At 40.6% G+C, this 16,154-nt stretch overlaps 1 protein-coding gene and 1 long non-coding RNA gene across 4 annotated transcripts; one reads left to right on the top strand and one right to left on the bottom strand.

Annotated features, from left to right (window-relative positions):
- Positions 1-149: 149 nt before the first annotated feature.
- Positions 150-2,762, top strand: LOC149734974 (uncharacterized). Its single transcript, XR_016385217.1, has 2 exons — positions 150-695; positions 1,135-2,762. It is a non-coding gene; the product is annotated as an uncharacterized LOC149734974 (long non-coding RNA).
- LOC149734975 (uncharacterized) lies at positions 716-15,398 on the bottom strand. Of its 3 annotated transcripts, none has more exons than XM_089880310.1 (9): positions 15,268-15,398; positions 14,317-14,413; positions 13,393-13,582; positions 12,676-12,767; positions 12,398-12,488; positions 11,871-11,957; positions 11,450-11,532; positions 11,176-11,287; positions 716-2,122 (listed from the first exon to the last, which is right to left on the bottom strand). In XM_089880310.1, exons 2-9 carry the CDS (start codon positions 14,355-14,357, stop codon positions 2,084-2,086), a joined length of 735 nt encoding a protein of 244 aa, XP_089736436.1. In that variant the 5' UTR covers positions 14,358-14,413; positions 15,268-15,398; the 3' UTR covers positions 716-2,083. The 3 variants fall into 3 exon arrangements, with proteins under 3 accessions (XP_089736436.1, XP_089736434.1, XP_089736435.1); XM_089880308.1 differs by lacking the exon at positions 716-2,122 and adding an exon at positions 10,784-10,984; XM_089880309.1 differs by lacking the exons at positions 716-2,122; positions 11,871-11,957 and adding an exon at positions 10,784-10,984.
- Positions 15,399-16,154: the final 756 nt, after the last annotated feature.

The raw sequence follows: 16,154 nt of genomic DNA on the forward strand, positions 1-16,154 counted from the left end.
TATGGCAATAAAAAAAACATCAGGGTTTACTTTAACCTTGGCCTAACTTATTTGTTTTGGTTATACCCAAAGTATGTAGATAAACATATGTTAATATACCGACTCTGGTTATACCGGTACAATATAAACAGACTTCTACTACTAAGAAATTAAACCGGTATTTTAGCGCCCGCAGTATAGTAGTTAGTTAAAGCATTTTATATGCGAGATACAATGCTTCGTGTATATTTTACATATGAGGAGAATAGTAATAATTAGCAGGACTCTGGTAATTAGGGGTGTTATGTCCAAACTTTGTCGTGTTTTGGCGCTTTAACATTTTCGCGCCTGTTGCAACGTCACCACGGTTTTGGCGCGAGTACTGCAGCGCCTGTCGTGACGTCACTGATTACGCGCGAGGCATCTTTTTTCTCGCGTTTCCCTCTGTATTTCACAATCCTCTTTGTTTTACCATCAGTCTCTGTTAGCAGTCGTGTGTAACTTTCGTACTGCACAAGTTAGTCTGGTGTTACAGTGTTAGTGATTTCATCATAGTATGTTTGTAGTCTATATCGTTGTAATCTATTTAGTCTACGTCGTTATGTTATAGCTCTTTTTTTTAAATAATAATATTTTATAGCTTACTAGCTAGAATTATTTCCTTTATCTGAACAATGAACGTGACATCAACTACAGGAGTGCAGACTTATTACCGGGTAAGATGGATACCGTTAGCACATAAAACCAATCGTTTCTGATCGTGTTTTTAACAGTTAACAACGCCCTTCAAGGGTCGTGGGTATACGGTTATAATTCTGTAAATTTGATTTGTTTACTAACAAATGGACCATAAAAGATAATGAAAACGTGTCCCACCTTACCACAAACTACTATATTATAGTAAGGTGGGGGAAGATGGGACACTTTGTCAGACACGATTTTTTAATTATTTTTAGTCTTTACGAACCCCTATTTAATGAGAATCAGAAACATAATGTTGGTGTCCCATCTTCCCCCACATTGTAGTTTTCGTTTATTTTTCTTGCTAAACTTTCAAAGCTTTTATTTAATAGTGTATACCTCGGACGTAATTAAAATATACTATACTGATATAATAACAAGATAATTAAAAAAATATATATATTTGAAATTCAGTTATTTGTACTCGGAGATAATTTATAAGAAGTGGATTGTGCGAAAAACAGCGTAGCAAAACCCAATTTGTAGCAGAAATGCAAACTTTATTAAAAATTATTATCATTTTTTGTTATTACAAGTTATAATGCATTTATTGTAGGATAAAATATTTATCAATTGATGTTCGAATAGTAGCCTACCCAAGCACTATCGTTCAAACAATACTAATTGTCATACAATAATATAATGTATGTAACATGTTAAAAATTTACGTATGCTCCTAATAATAAATAATTACACTTATTAATCAAAATTAACAATGATTTTGTCCCGTCTTACAAACTGTCCCGTCTTACACTGTGTGTTTTCGAGATTGTAAAATTTCACCTGTTGTGCGAATCGCTTAATATAACTCCTCGTGTGTTTTATTATATTATTTTGAATTGTTGTCATTTAATAAAGGAGTGATAGTACTAATTCGTGGTATCACCCAAAAAACGTCATGTAGTGTCCCATATTCCCCCACTGTACTATACGTAGTAAAATAATGAAAACATGTCCCATTTTACCGCAAACTACTATATTATTTCGTTGCAATTTATATGGTCTTATGTCGTTTTGTTAAATTTGATATCAACTACAAGAGTGCAGACTTATGATGGGGTAAGATAGATACCGTTAGCACATAAAAACTATAGTTTCTGATCGTGTTTTTAACAACTAACAAATGAGGCGATAAAAGATAATGAAAATATGTCATATCTTTCCCCACTGTACTATATGTGCACCATTAACCATCTTACCCCACAGTATTCCTATAGTTTTTAAATACCTCGTGTACAAACAGATCAAGTTGAAAATTTGCTCCAAAATTTATGTTAAAATCCTCGGAGCTCTTCTAGATTTTCCAAATTTCTTTGCCGGTGATACTTAAGGATGACAAACTCGCCGAAAAAATCGACCGACGTCATTCCAAATTCAGACGAAAGCAGCTCAAATACGACACCTAGCGACAGTTCAAAATACGAAATTCAGAGCTTCAGTCGCAGATGGTTTAAACTTGTTATTTCATAAAGTACTATTTTCTATGGGCTTTTAACCCGGCATGTTACGGGCCCGTTAACAGTTAAACACTGGATTTTGTGACGAAAACATCAGATTTGTGAAAAAAGTTTTCGTACATCGAAACAATATGAGTCGTCACTGACAGAGGGCGATTTTGAAAGAAAACACAACAGAAACCTCAACAGACTCTACACGTTCAAGTATAGAAACGAAATTGACCGGCGCAGTGGCAAAGTGGTTAGCGCGCCTGCCTGTAACCCAGAGGTAATAAGGTCAAGGCTCGTCGCTTCTACCATATTGTTTGGCGTATATGTGTCCTTGCCCAAGACACTTAACTACAATTATTCCAATCCAGCGGTCATTACGGGTTGTTCAAATTATCAGCCATACACAAAAAAATCCAAAAACGAAGTACATGGTATACTAACTCCTAGGCTAGCACGAGGTGTACGAACCCCCGTGTTATAACAACTGTCGTTTTCCGGCCACGCAAAGGTAAAGTATAAGTTACATTCATTCATTACACTGCTATTTTTCTATGTGGTTTCAATCGGTCTTGTTATGGCCCAATTAACAGCGAATTTACCAAGTATACCTGAAAGAACAAAAGATAAAAAAAAACCGATTGAGAGAAAATGAACCATTCACTTGCCAAAGGTTTGGCAAGTGAATGGTTCATTTTCTCTCAATCGGTTTTTTTTTATCTTCATGTCTTTACCGATGTCATCGGCGACGTCAAAGTTGGTGTTACGGGAATGGTATTTTGTATTAACCAGTTTATTCATGCTCGGTTTTGCACTTACTATTGGCTGCTTATCCAGGAAAGGCTACATTGCGATCATTTTTAACACTCACCATTTAAGTCCTTCATGCGACCGATGTCGCTCTATCTTGGACTCAGACGTAGTCCAACCATTTTCCACACAGACCAACCAACTCGAGTTATGAACTAAGTCTCTTGGCAGCAACCTGAAGTAAGCAACTCATGTCACCGACTTTGCGTTTGCGACACGCATAGCAGTCGAACATGTGTTTTTCGCACCATTTTATATCTTCGTGTGCTTACGTGTTCTTTTTCATGCCACAGCTCCACCTTGAACACACATTCCAACCGATTCGCATCGCAGTCAGACATGTATTTTTCGCACAATTTTTATCATCGTGTGCACTTTCAACTTTGCGTATGATTTTTGTTGTGATATGGCTTATAATTTGGACAACCCATTAGTGACCGCTGTTGGAGCAATGACCGCTGTTGGAGCAATATCTGTTTCCAAAGACATACACCGTATCAGTACCGCCGTCGAGCATCGAACCGGGCACACTTTGGTTTCGATACAGGCGCCTAAACCACTAAGCCACTGCGCCGGACATCATTACTGCTTACAATTGCAGCTATTGTTGTATTGAAGGTCGAACCGCCCTTGCCGCCGAGTAAATTGCCTTCTATTCTAACCTTTGGTCAAGAATTGTGTGGCCCATTACCATAACACCCGGAAAACCAATTGAAGTCCTTCATGCGACCGATGCTCCATCTCGACAGTTCCCAACTTCATCCGCGACAACGTCCAACCAACTCCATTCGCGACACACAGTCCGGCCAGTCAAACCGACTCTATCCGCGACAACACAATCCAACCAGTCCACGCGACACACAGTCCAACCAACTCCATCCGCGACAAACAGTCCAACCAACTCCATCCGCGACACAATTTTTTTTCTCTTCATGTCTTTACCGATGTCATCGGCGACGTCAAAGATGGTGTTACGGAAATGTTATTTTGTACTGACCAGTTTATTCATGTTCGTTTTCCACCAAGAATGGCTACATTGCGATCATTTTTACCCGAACACTTTTGGGTTTTACCATTTAAATATCTTATGCGACCGATGTCGCTCTATCTTGGACTCAGACGCAGTCCAACCATTTTCCACACAGACCAACCAACTCGTGCTATGAACTAAGTCTCTTGGCAGCAACCTGAAGTATGCAACTCATGTCACCGACTTTGCGACACGGCATAGCAGTCGAACATGTGTTTTTCGCACCTCGTGGGCTTACGTGTTCTTTTTCATGCGATTGCTCCATCATAAACACACGCAGCATAATTTGGACAGCCCATTAGTGACCGCTGTTGGAGCAATGTCTGTTTCCAAAGACATACACCGTATCAGTACCGCCGTCGAGCATCGAACCGGGCACACTTTGGTTTCGATACAGGCGCCTAAACCACTGAGCCACTGCGCCGGACATCATTACTGCTTACAATTGCAGCTATTGTTGTATTGAAGGTCGAACCGCCTTTGTCGCCGAGTAAATTGCTTTCTATTCTAACCTTTTTCTGGTCAAGAATTGTGTGGCACATTACCCCAACACCCGGAAAACCTATTAAAGTCCTTCATGCGACCGATGCCGCTCCATCTCGATGACAGTTCCCAACTCCATTCGCGACAACGTCCAACCAACTCCATCCACGACCACAGCCCAACCAACTCCATTCGCGACACACAGTCCAACCAACTCTATCACAGTACAACCAACTCCATCACAGTACAACCAACTCTGTCTGACCAACTCCATTCGCGACACACAGTCCAACCAACTCCATTCGCGACACACAATCCAACCAACTCCATCCGCGACACACAGTCCAACCACACAGTGCAACCAACTCCATCTGCGACACACAGTCCAACCTGTGTTGGAAAAGTCCAACCAACTCCATCACAGTACAACCAACTCCATCTGCGACACACAGTCCAACCAACTCCATCTGCGACACACAGTCCAACCACACAGTGCAACCAACTCCATTCGCGACACACAGTACAACCAACTCCATCACAGTACACAACCAACTCCATCACAGTACACAACCAACTCCATCTGCGACACACAGTCCAACCAACTTCATTCTTTTCCTGGTCAAGAACCTGGGATTTAGGCCAGGTTTGGCCCATTACCCCAACACCCGGAAAACCTATTGAAGTCTTTCATGCGACCGATGCCGCTCCATCTCGACAAGTCCCCAACTCCATTCACGACACACAATCCAACCGGTCTGACCAACTCCATCCGCGACACACAGTCCGACCAACTACATTCGCGACACATAACCTTTTCCTGGTCAAGAACCTGAGATTTAGGCCAGGTTTGGCCCATTACCCCCAACACCTGGAAAACCTATTGAAGTCCTTCATGCGACCGATGCTCCATCCGCGACAACGTCCAACCAACTCCATCTGCGCGACACACAGTCCAACCAACTCCATTCGCGACACACAGTCCGACCAGTCCACGCGACACACAGTCCAACCAACTCCATCCGCGACACATTTTTTTTTCTCTTCATGTCTTTACCGATGTCATCGGCGACGTCAAAGATGGTGTTACGGAAATGTTATTTTGTATGACCAGTTTATTCATGTTCGTTTTCCACCAAGAATGGCTACATTGCGATCATTTTTAACCGAACACTTATGGGTTTCACCATTTAAGTCCTTTATGCGACCGATGTCGCTCTATCTTGGACTCAGACGCAGTCCAACCATTTTCCACACAGACCAACCAACTCGAGTTATGAACTAAGTCTCTTGGCAGCAACCTGAAGTATGCAACTCATGTCACCGACTTTGCGACACGGCATAGCAGTCAGACATGTATTTTTCGCACAATTTTTTATCATCGTGTGCACTTTCAACTTTGCGTATGATTTTTGTTGTGATATGGCTTATAATTTGGACAACCCATTAGTGACCGCTGTTGGAGCAATGTCTGTTTCCAAAGACATACACCGTATCAGTACCGCCGTCGAGCATCGAACCGGGACACTTTGGTTTCGATACAGGCGCCTAAACCACTAAGCCACTGCGCCAGACATCATTACTGCTTACAATTGCAGCTATTGTTGTATTGAAGATCGAACCGCCTTTGCCGCCGAGTAAATTGCTTTCTATTCTAACCTTTTCCTGGTCAAGAATTGTGTGGCCCATTACCATAACACCCGGAAAACCTATTGGGAGTCCTTCATGCGACCGATGCTCCATCTCGACAGTTCCCAACTCCATCCGCGACAACGTCCAACCAACTCCATCTACGCGACACACAGTCCAACCAACTCCATCCGCGACAAACAGTCCGACCAGTCAAACCGACTCCATCCGCGACAACGTCCAACCAACTCCATCTGGGCGACACACAGTCCAACCAACTCCATTCGCGACACACAGTCCGACCAGTCCACGCGACACACAGTCCAACCAACTCAATCCGCGACACAATTGTAAGCAGTAATGATTTTTTTCTCTTCATGTCTTTACCGATGTCATCGGCGACGTCAAAGATGGTGTTACGGAAATGTTATTTTGTATGACCAGTTTATTCATGTTCGTTTTCCACCAAGAATGGCTACATTGCGATCATTTTTAACCGAACACTTGGGTTTCACCATTTAAGTCCTTTATGCGACCGATGTCGCTCTATCTTGGACTCAGACGCAGTCCAACCATTTTCCACACAGACCAACCAACTCGAGTTATGAACTAAGTCTCTTGGCAGCAACCTGAAGTATGCAACTCATGTCACCGACTTTGCGACACGGCATAGCAGTCAGACATGTATTTTTCGCACAATTTTTTATCATCGTGTGCACTTTCAACTTTGCGTATGATTTTTGTTGTGATATGGCTTATAATTTGGACAACCCATTAGTGACCGCTGTTGGAGCAATGTCTGTTTCCAAAGACATACACCGTATCAGTACCGCCGTCGAGCATCGAACCGGGACACTTTGGTTTCGATACAGGCGCCTAAACCACTAAGCCACTGCGCCAGACATCATTACTGCTTACAATTGCAGCTATTGTTGTATTGAAGATCGAACCGCCTTTGCCGCCGAGTAAATTGCTTTCTATTCTAACCTTTTCCTGGTCAAGAATTGTGTGGCCCATTACCATAACACCCGGAAAACCTATTGGGAGTCCTTCATGCGACCGATGCTCCATCTCGACAGTTCCCAACTCCATCCGCGACAACGTCCAACCAACTCCATCTACGCGACACACAGTCCAACCAACTCCATTCGCGACACACAGTCCAACCAACTCCATCCGCGACAAACAGTCCGACCAGTCAAACCGACTCCATCCGCGACAACACAGTCCCACCAACTCCATCCGCGACAAACAGTCCGACCAGTCAAACCGACTCCGTCCGCGACAATACAGTCCAACCAACTCCATCCGCGACACATTTTTTTTTCTCTTCATGTCTTTACCGATGTCATCGGCGACGTCAAAGATGGTGTTACGGAAATGTTATTTTGTATGACCAGTTTTTCATGTTCGTTTTCCACCAAGAATGGCTACATTGCGATCATTTTTACCCGAACACTTTTGGGTTTCACCATTTAAATCCTTCATGCGACCGATGTCGCTCTATCTTGGACTCAGACGCAGTCCAACCATTTTCCACACAGACCAACCAACTCAAGTTATGAACTAAGTCTCTTGGCAGCAACCTGAAGTATGCAACTCATGTCACCGACTTTGCGACACCGCATAGCAGTCGAACATGTGTTTTTCGCACCTCGTGGGCTTACGTGTTCTTTTTCATGCGACTGCTCCATCATAAACACACGCAGTATAATTTGGACAGCCCATTAGTGACCGCTGTTGGAGCAGTGTCTGTTTCCAAAGACATACACCGTATCAGTACCGCCGTCGAGCATCGAACCGGGCACACTTTGGTTTCGATACAGGCGCCTAAACCACTAAGCCACTGCGCCGGACATCATTACTGCTTACAATTGCAGCTATTGTTGTATTGAAGGTCGAACCGCCTTTGCCGCCGAGTAAATTGCTTTCTATTCTAACCTTTTTCTGGTCAAGAATTGTGTGGCACATTACCCCAACACCCGGAAAACCCATTAAAGTCCTTCATGCGACCGATGCCGCTCCATCTCGATGACAGTTCCCAACTCAATTCGCGACAACGTCCAACCAACTCCATCCACGACCACAGCCCAACCAACTCCATTCGCGACACACAGTCCAACCAACTCTATCACAGTACAACCAACTCCATCACAGTACAACCAACTCTGTCTGACCAACTCCATTCGCGACACACAGTCCAACCAACTCCATTCGCGACACACAATCCAACCAACTCCATCCGCGACACACAGTCCAACCACACAGTGCAACCAACTCCATCTGCGACACACAGTACAACCAACTCCATCTGCGACACACAGTCCAACCAACTCCATCCGCGACACACAGTCCAACCACACAGTGCAACCAACTCCATCTGCGACACACAGTCCAACCACACAGTGCAACCAACTCCATCTGCGACACACAGTCCAACCAACTTCATTCTTTTCCTGGTCAAGAACCTGGGATTTAGGCCAGGTTTGGCCCATTACCCCAACACCCGGAAAACCTATTGAAGTCTTTCATGCGACCGATGCCGCTCCATCTCGACAAGTCCCCAACTCCATTCACGACACACAATCCAACCAGTCTGACCAACTCCATCCGCGACACACAGTCCGACCTATACATTCGCGACACATACCTTTTCCTGGTCAAGAACCTGAGATTTAGGCCAGGTTTGGCCATTACCCCAACACCCGGAAAACCTATTGAAGTCTTTCATGCGACCGATGCTCCATCTCGATGACAGTCCCCAACTCCATTCGCGACAACGTCCAACCAACTTTATTTGCGCGACACACAGTCCAACCGACTCCATTCGCTACACACATTCTGACCGACACACAGTCCGACCAACTCCATCCGCGACACACAGTCCAACAAACTCCATCCGCTGCACACAACCCACGCGACACACAGTCCGACCGACTCCATCCGCGACACACAGTCCGACCAACTCCATCCGCGACACACAATCCACGCGACACGCAGTCCAACCAACTGCATCCGCGACACACAGTCTAACCAACTCCATCCGCGACAGTCTAACCAACTCCATCTGCGACACACAGTTCAACCAGCGACACACAGTCCAACCAAACTCCAGCTGCCACACACAGTTCAACCAGCGACACACAGTCCAACCAACTCCATCCGCGACACGACACACACCTAGAGTCATCATGAACTAAGTCTCAGTCTTGGATTTTGTATCGTGTGGTAGCATCTTGAACCAAGTCTTCAACTCATGTCATCAACTTTGCGACACCGCATAGCAGTCGGACTTTTTCTCGCAACATATGCTCACCCATTATAGTGACCGCTGGGTTGAAGCAATGTCCGTTAAGTGTCTTGCCAAGGACCCACATGCCGACCAGTATTAGCATCGCCGTCGAGCTTCGAACCAGGGACACTTTGATTTCGATGCAGGCGTCTAAACCAGTAAGCCACTGCGCCGGATATCATTACTGCTTACAATTGCAGCTATTCTTGTATTAATGGACCGAACCTTCTTTGCTGCCGCGTATTGCTCAAGCTAAAGCGAAGCAAACTCGACAGGAAGCTATTACTAACAGAGATCGCAGATTATAGACAAATCAATATTCCTGGCTTCGGATTTTTCAAGCATGTATATCCTATTGTTGGCTGTACGATGCTAAAATATCTTGCTCCTGTCGCTTCTACAGCTTTTCCAGTGGGCATGACAGTCCTGGCCACAATAGCGGCGAGTGTCATCATACGTAAGTATCATATACACTAAATTCCTATTCGCGCCAACACCGACAGAAGAGACGTCGTTAATTGGAGAATAAAATATCGGCACTGGTGCAGATTTTTTAACTTTGTTAGGTATTTTAATGTAGGTCATTTATATATAATAGGACGTTTTTATGTTGGCACTGTTTTAACCCTATTTCCTGAATTGAACGAATAAATATCATCTCCCCCCTCATAGCAGGACAACGAAAGTCGTTATAGCGGGTGTTTTTTCCATGCATCTCGTGCTCGCTGTCAAGCTACCGCACATATAATTTAAAAGGACAAAGAAGTTACGTTTATTCATTCACTTATGTTTCATTCAAACGTACAGTAGGGTTGGGGAACATGGGACACCTTGTTTAACAATTAACAACAGTCTGTGGGAGTCGTGAATATACGGTTTGTTTACTGCCAAATGGGATGAGAAAATAGAGTAAAAAGGTGTCCCATCTTTCCCACCCTACTATATCGTATAATCATATACTATCGTTTTTACTTGTATTGTTCATTCACGTTTCTAGTATTGTATTTTCGTTTTGGATGCTGATTATTTCAAATAAAAATAACTTGAATCAGCTTACCCTTGTAAATTGGTTCTATTTTTGAATTAAAATTTACAATTGCGCTAAGGCAAATTAAACAACCACGAAGTTACATATATAGTAGCATTCTCACTGCTTTAAAAATACCTTTTTAATTGTTTAAACACAATTAGGAAACACGGGATATTGTGTGATAAAGGTATCCATCTTACCCCACTGTACTAATCATCGTAACTTTGAGCGGGCACGAGGTGCGTGAAACTGTACGAAATACAGGCATAACACGAGGTGTCAACTGTACACTAACTATTGCTCTACGAAGAATTAACAAGGTATTTTAAATTCATACAAATTAAGCACAATTTTGGCGCAAAGGGTTTTAATTTAAGAACCACTTTTGGCGAAAGTTATATTTTATATTCGGGCGGGTTTTCTACAAGTGAAGTCACGTCTTTGTTAACTTTTTCGGCGACGATCGTTTTATCAATACTAGGATCCATGAACCATTTGCCTGTTACGTCATCGAATACGTCACAAGCGAGAAGGTCTGAGTCTTCGACCTGAAAATGCGCTCGTGTCATTTACGTGATACGGTGGTAGTTATGTGTATACGCATTCTCAGTGTCGGGTTAATGAGCAAATTTTAGCCTAAACCTAAGACACCTAGTCGCACCTAAACCTAAAACCCCCTGGCGCGCATACAAACTACCTTCATACGCTGCGGGACCTCACCCACATAGAATATAATTACCTTCACAAGTTTAGTAGCTCTTGCATGATGATGGTCAATATACGGGTCGTTGTCCATTCTATTGTAGCATGGTATAATTACCCAACGTTTTCTATCGGAGTGGTTTTGGTCACTGTTTAAAAAAGATAAATTAGTTTAGTTTAAAATTCTTTGTTTATCACGAAATGGGACGAGAAAATTAACCAAAAAGGTGTCTCATCTTCCCCCTAGCCTACCAGTACCATATATATATATATATATTATTGTTTGTGTTTGTGTACGTATGTATATCAACCTTGAATGTAAAACATTGCAATGAAAGAAAATTCCATCTCCTGGCTCTAATTCAACATAAACTTGTTCCAATATCTTCTTGCACTGAAACAATAAGTTTTAAATAAGTTTAAAATTTAAAGTGGCAATATAACACATATATTTGATCTTAGCCTTATGGTCACTAGAAATGTTTTTTTTTTGAATTGGCAGTCATTTATATAGCGCAAATTTAAATACATAGTATCTCTAAACTCGTGAGCAGGCATGATGTGTATAAAAATCGCTACGATGTATACTTTAAAGTATATTCGCTACCGGGTATACTTGTAAAGTTCCCTAAAAAGATAACCAATGCACCATGTTATAATAAAATAAACCTTCTGTCGAAATTTTCTATTCTTTTTGTGTTAGTCTCTTAAGTAAACAATTAAAATAGACACCTCTGCCAGTGTGTCTAAATCTGCCCCATTTTGTCCTCCAATACGAATGTGGTCGATTCGTCCCAATTTATGAGATCCTCTCAACACCTGTAAAGGTGTAGACATCATTTTAAATAATTTCCTGGATAAACTAAATACCTCAGAGTTGTACTTGTAAATGAGTCATAATATTAGAATAGCAAACACTTTCGGTATGTTCTGCATGGTTTTGCATTCAATTCTTATTACAGTCTTGCTCTTTATAATGGCATTATAAGAAAAACCACTGCTTTATTATAGAGTAGCTAATATGCAAGGACTAATGGATAACTCTGGTTTAAATCCCAGAGTCTATAGGACTTCACCCCCAAAAAATAGACGAATATTCATGACAATTTTTTACACTAAATATTTCTTTTAAAACCATAGAACACACTCTCATCTTTATTAATAACAAAACTGGGTGTTTGGTGATGTGACAGTTAACTTTTATTGGGACTGAAATGTCACAAATGTTTCCTATTCTAAACTAGTAACCTTTGTATTACCTTTAAGCAGCCGTTCCCACGGTCACACTTATGTATGGCAACCATCACAGACAGCAAGTCAGGAAACAGAATACCATTCTTGTACCAGTACCTATATATTAAAAAAGATTAAAATACAGCAAACTTAAAATAACCAGGGCTGGAGTGGTAACACAACGGCTTCTGCAAGTTGAGACTGGAACTTTACTGTAAGTTAAATTAACAAACAAATTAAACCGGTTGCTAAATTAAATTATAGTGACTCGTAAATTTTTATGTAGTAAATTAAACATACTTACCCGTAATCCTGATGCCATTGAAAGGACCCACCAGTCCCTGGCTGCTTTATGTTGATTTTAGTATGGTAATGATATACTTCACCACCTAAGAGCTATCAAAATATCAAGGTAAATGCAGATGCCCACATATTTGTTAAACATAGAAAACCTTATTGATTAATGTGGTGAATACAATATACTTATAGGCTCTGCTCAATGTTGTAAACTGGGTTGCTAAAAAACATCACTACTGTTTTTTTAAAAGTTGGTCTTACACGTCACATTGAGCCTAAGGTTACGATTATACCACACATTATACATTTTGGATATTACATTACATGAGCACCAAATAACTCAGCAATTTAATTATTATATATCAGAATGTGTGAAATACATGCTCCTATTTGAATACTACATAACATGCGCACCAAATAATTCGGCAATTTAATCTTTATTTTTGAATGATAAGTGCACAGATACATGCACATACTAAATGCCCAAAGAAACAATCGACCACAATGGTAGCAGCGTCAAGCTTTGAACCCTTATACCCAGAACTAGCAGCAGCAGGTGTGCTACTAGGTTGTCACGGTGCCGTAAAAAGTGTGTAAATAAAAGATGTAGCAATTTAAATATTCTGTATGTGAATAAATTGTGCAAATATATGCACCTACTTCTTCAGTGTGCTACCACTGGGCCCAGCGCAGTAAAAAAGGAGTAAATAAAAGATATAAATACTTTTTCAGTGGTGTCGACAATTCTTCTGCAGCGACCGATCAGACCCGTATAGTCAACACCTGGGTGATTGAAGATAACCATTCGGGAATTCATTTCTTCACCATCTGGTAAATCGAATGCATGCTTCGTTACATGGCCAAGTTTGAGACATTTTTCTAACTTGTCAATTTCGGGAACAGTGAACAAATCTCTGGAATTAGAAGTTAATTTGTTGGATTTTGGTAGGATATGATTGTGTATGTAAAGTTAGAACATTTTATTGAATTTTATAAAATAAGTTTCAGCATGTGGCATATATATCAAGTAGACGACGTGTATTCATAAACTTTATGCCTGTTGTTGAGTTATAAAACAGGTGTCTTCTTAGTTACTTGTTGGAGTATGTTGAACATGTAATCTGATATATTGTTGAATTTTATAGAGTGCAAACATATACGTAGGAGTCAGACATACATGGTGTATGTATATACCTCATGCTCACTGTCAAGTTATAGCACGAGTGTCTTCTTATACACCAGACACACATGGTGTATTCATACACCCCATGCTCACTGTCGAGTTATAACATGGCTGTCTTCTTATACACCAGACGGCAGACACACATGGTGTATTCAAACACCTCATGCTCACCGTCCAGTTATAACATGGGTGTCTTCTTATACACCAGACATGCATGGTGTATTCATACAACCCATGCTCACTGTCGAGTTATAACATGGCTGTCTTCTTATACACCAGACACACATGGTGTATTCAAACACCTCATGCTCACCGTCCAGTTATAACATGGGTGTCTTCTTATACACCAGACACACATGGTGTATTCATACATCTAATGCTCAGTATATTCATACACCGAATACATGCTTATTGCTTGGTGTACCACCCAAATGACTGTTAATTACCATTCGCAAACAGACTTACCTTACCAATACAAAACCATCTTTATCAAAAGCTGTTTTCATTTCATCAGTGACGACCAGTTCTTCACCAGGTTTATACCGGAACTCTGGTACCGGTCCTGTAACAAAATAAATTATAAATAAAAATTACTACCACACACATACAGAAAATTACAACCCAGCAGAAAAAACTCTCTATTTCAGAATGCTAGGCAATAGTAAAGTTATTTTGCTACATAATTAATAAACTAAGAGTAAAAGCTAATGGGTCAACCCTAGGTTTTAATCCCGGATATCATAGCACACCTCGCAGAGATCCCCATATCATATACCGTAGCAAACCGTATCATTATATACCGTAGCAAAAACCTTAGCGCGAAGTCCAAATATAAAACATAAAAATTCCAAATAATTTTTAATAAACTATAAATAATAACAATAACTTTTATTTGTCTCTTTAATAATATTTGTCGTTTCGATTATGGTAGCGAAGTTTTAGAAATATTTTAAGCGAAAAGACAAGATATAACGAGAAAACAATAGTTGTTAAAACACGCTTACGGTTAAAAACATATTCACATAAACTGACCACTGTAGCAACCCATACAGCATACCTAACTCTCTTTTAGCCATTTCCAATTATATTAATCAAAAATTGCAATTGTATAGCTGTGTATGTGCAGCAACAACAGCAAACGTATTAACAGCTTAATTATTGTTCAATTATTAACAGGTTTGAGTGCATGTGGTGTCATTAAATACACAAAACAAACTGTTGTGGTAATAAATACCCCTTGTACAGTAGTACTGTAAGAGTATGTGGCATAAAGGTACCGGGTTCATAGCTTGGTGCTGCTACTACCTGTGTCATCGGGCAAGACAATTGACAGTAGTTTCTCAAATTTAGTAGGTCCTTATGGGTTGTCCAAATTATTACTGAAATATATATAAATATAAACAGATAAATACTCACATAGTTTTTAGGGTGTATGAATTACCCGCATATGGAATACGACACCCATGGAACATGCTGCATTTCAGAGTTGTTCAGCCACATTAAGATAAATAACAGATGATATTTAACATGTATACAACCCTAATAACCTGTGACAATAAAACATTAAATTAGTACTTGAGTTAATACAGAGTTTGGCATGTTTTAAACAGGAAACACATTTGTGAATTTACTACTGTCATTCTGGCAAAATCTTTGATGGCAACTTTGTGTTATTTTGGAAATGCATTAGATTGAAAAAGTGTTATTTAAATTAAAACATGGGGAAAAACCCGGACAAAACATTGGCATAAAACATGAACGGGCAAAACATAGACCATGGACAATAAATTATTATAAAAGTCAAATACAACTGTTCTGCTATATACATATGAACTACTCTTATCACATAAAATACAAACAATCCATTAATACAGAACTTCCCCATTAGGCCTTTTAAATGCATATGCGTCATAACTGCTTTCTCTTTACATATTCCCATGACACCAGAATCATAATGAAATAAAAAAGTTCGACGCAAATGACAGACACATGGTTTGCATTAGAACAGCTGCTTTTTAAATGCCATTGACAGCATATACTTCTACTTGTGCTTAGACTAAACGGTATAAAAAGCACTAAACGGTATAAAAAGCAGATTTCATATATTGGTCCATCTATGTAGAAGGTGTTTTTATAAAACAAGTTTAAAATGACTAACTGTAACAGTTTATGTAGCTATGAATTACAGAGTTACAGTTATGTGTATGTAAAAGCCTCAATTTTGTTGGTTTCAACCATATTCTATGTGGGTCAGATCAAAATTTAAGATAGTAAGTGTAGTCTACATTGTGTCCAACACAATT

Source organism: Ciona robusta, chromosome 6 (assembly GCF_009617815.1).
Source record: "Ciona robusta chromosome 6, ASM961781v2".
Lineage (NCBI taxonomy): Eukaryota > Metazoa > Chordata > Ascidiacea > Phlebobranchia > Cionidae > Ciona > Ciona robusta.

Bases quoted from the DNA above. Each gene is read 5' to 3' on its own strand.
- LOC149734975 (XM_089880308.1), bottom strand. From the start codon at position 14,357: ATGAAAACAGCTTTTGATAAAGATGGTTTTGTATTGGTAAG. The intron at 13,583-14,316 runs GTAAGTCTGTTT...TTCTAATTCCAG, and splicing joins GATGGTTTTGTATTGGTAAG to AGATTTGTTCACTGTTCCCG. The intron at 10,985-11,175 runs GTAATTATATTC...GCGCATTTTCAG, and splicing joins GAGCTACTAAACTTGTGAAG to GTCGAAGACTCAGACCTTCT.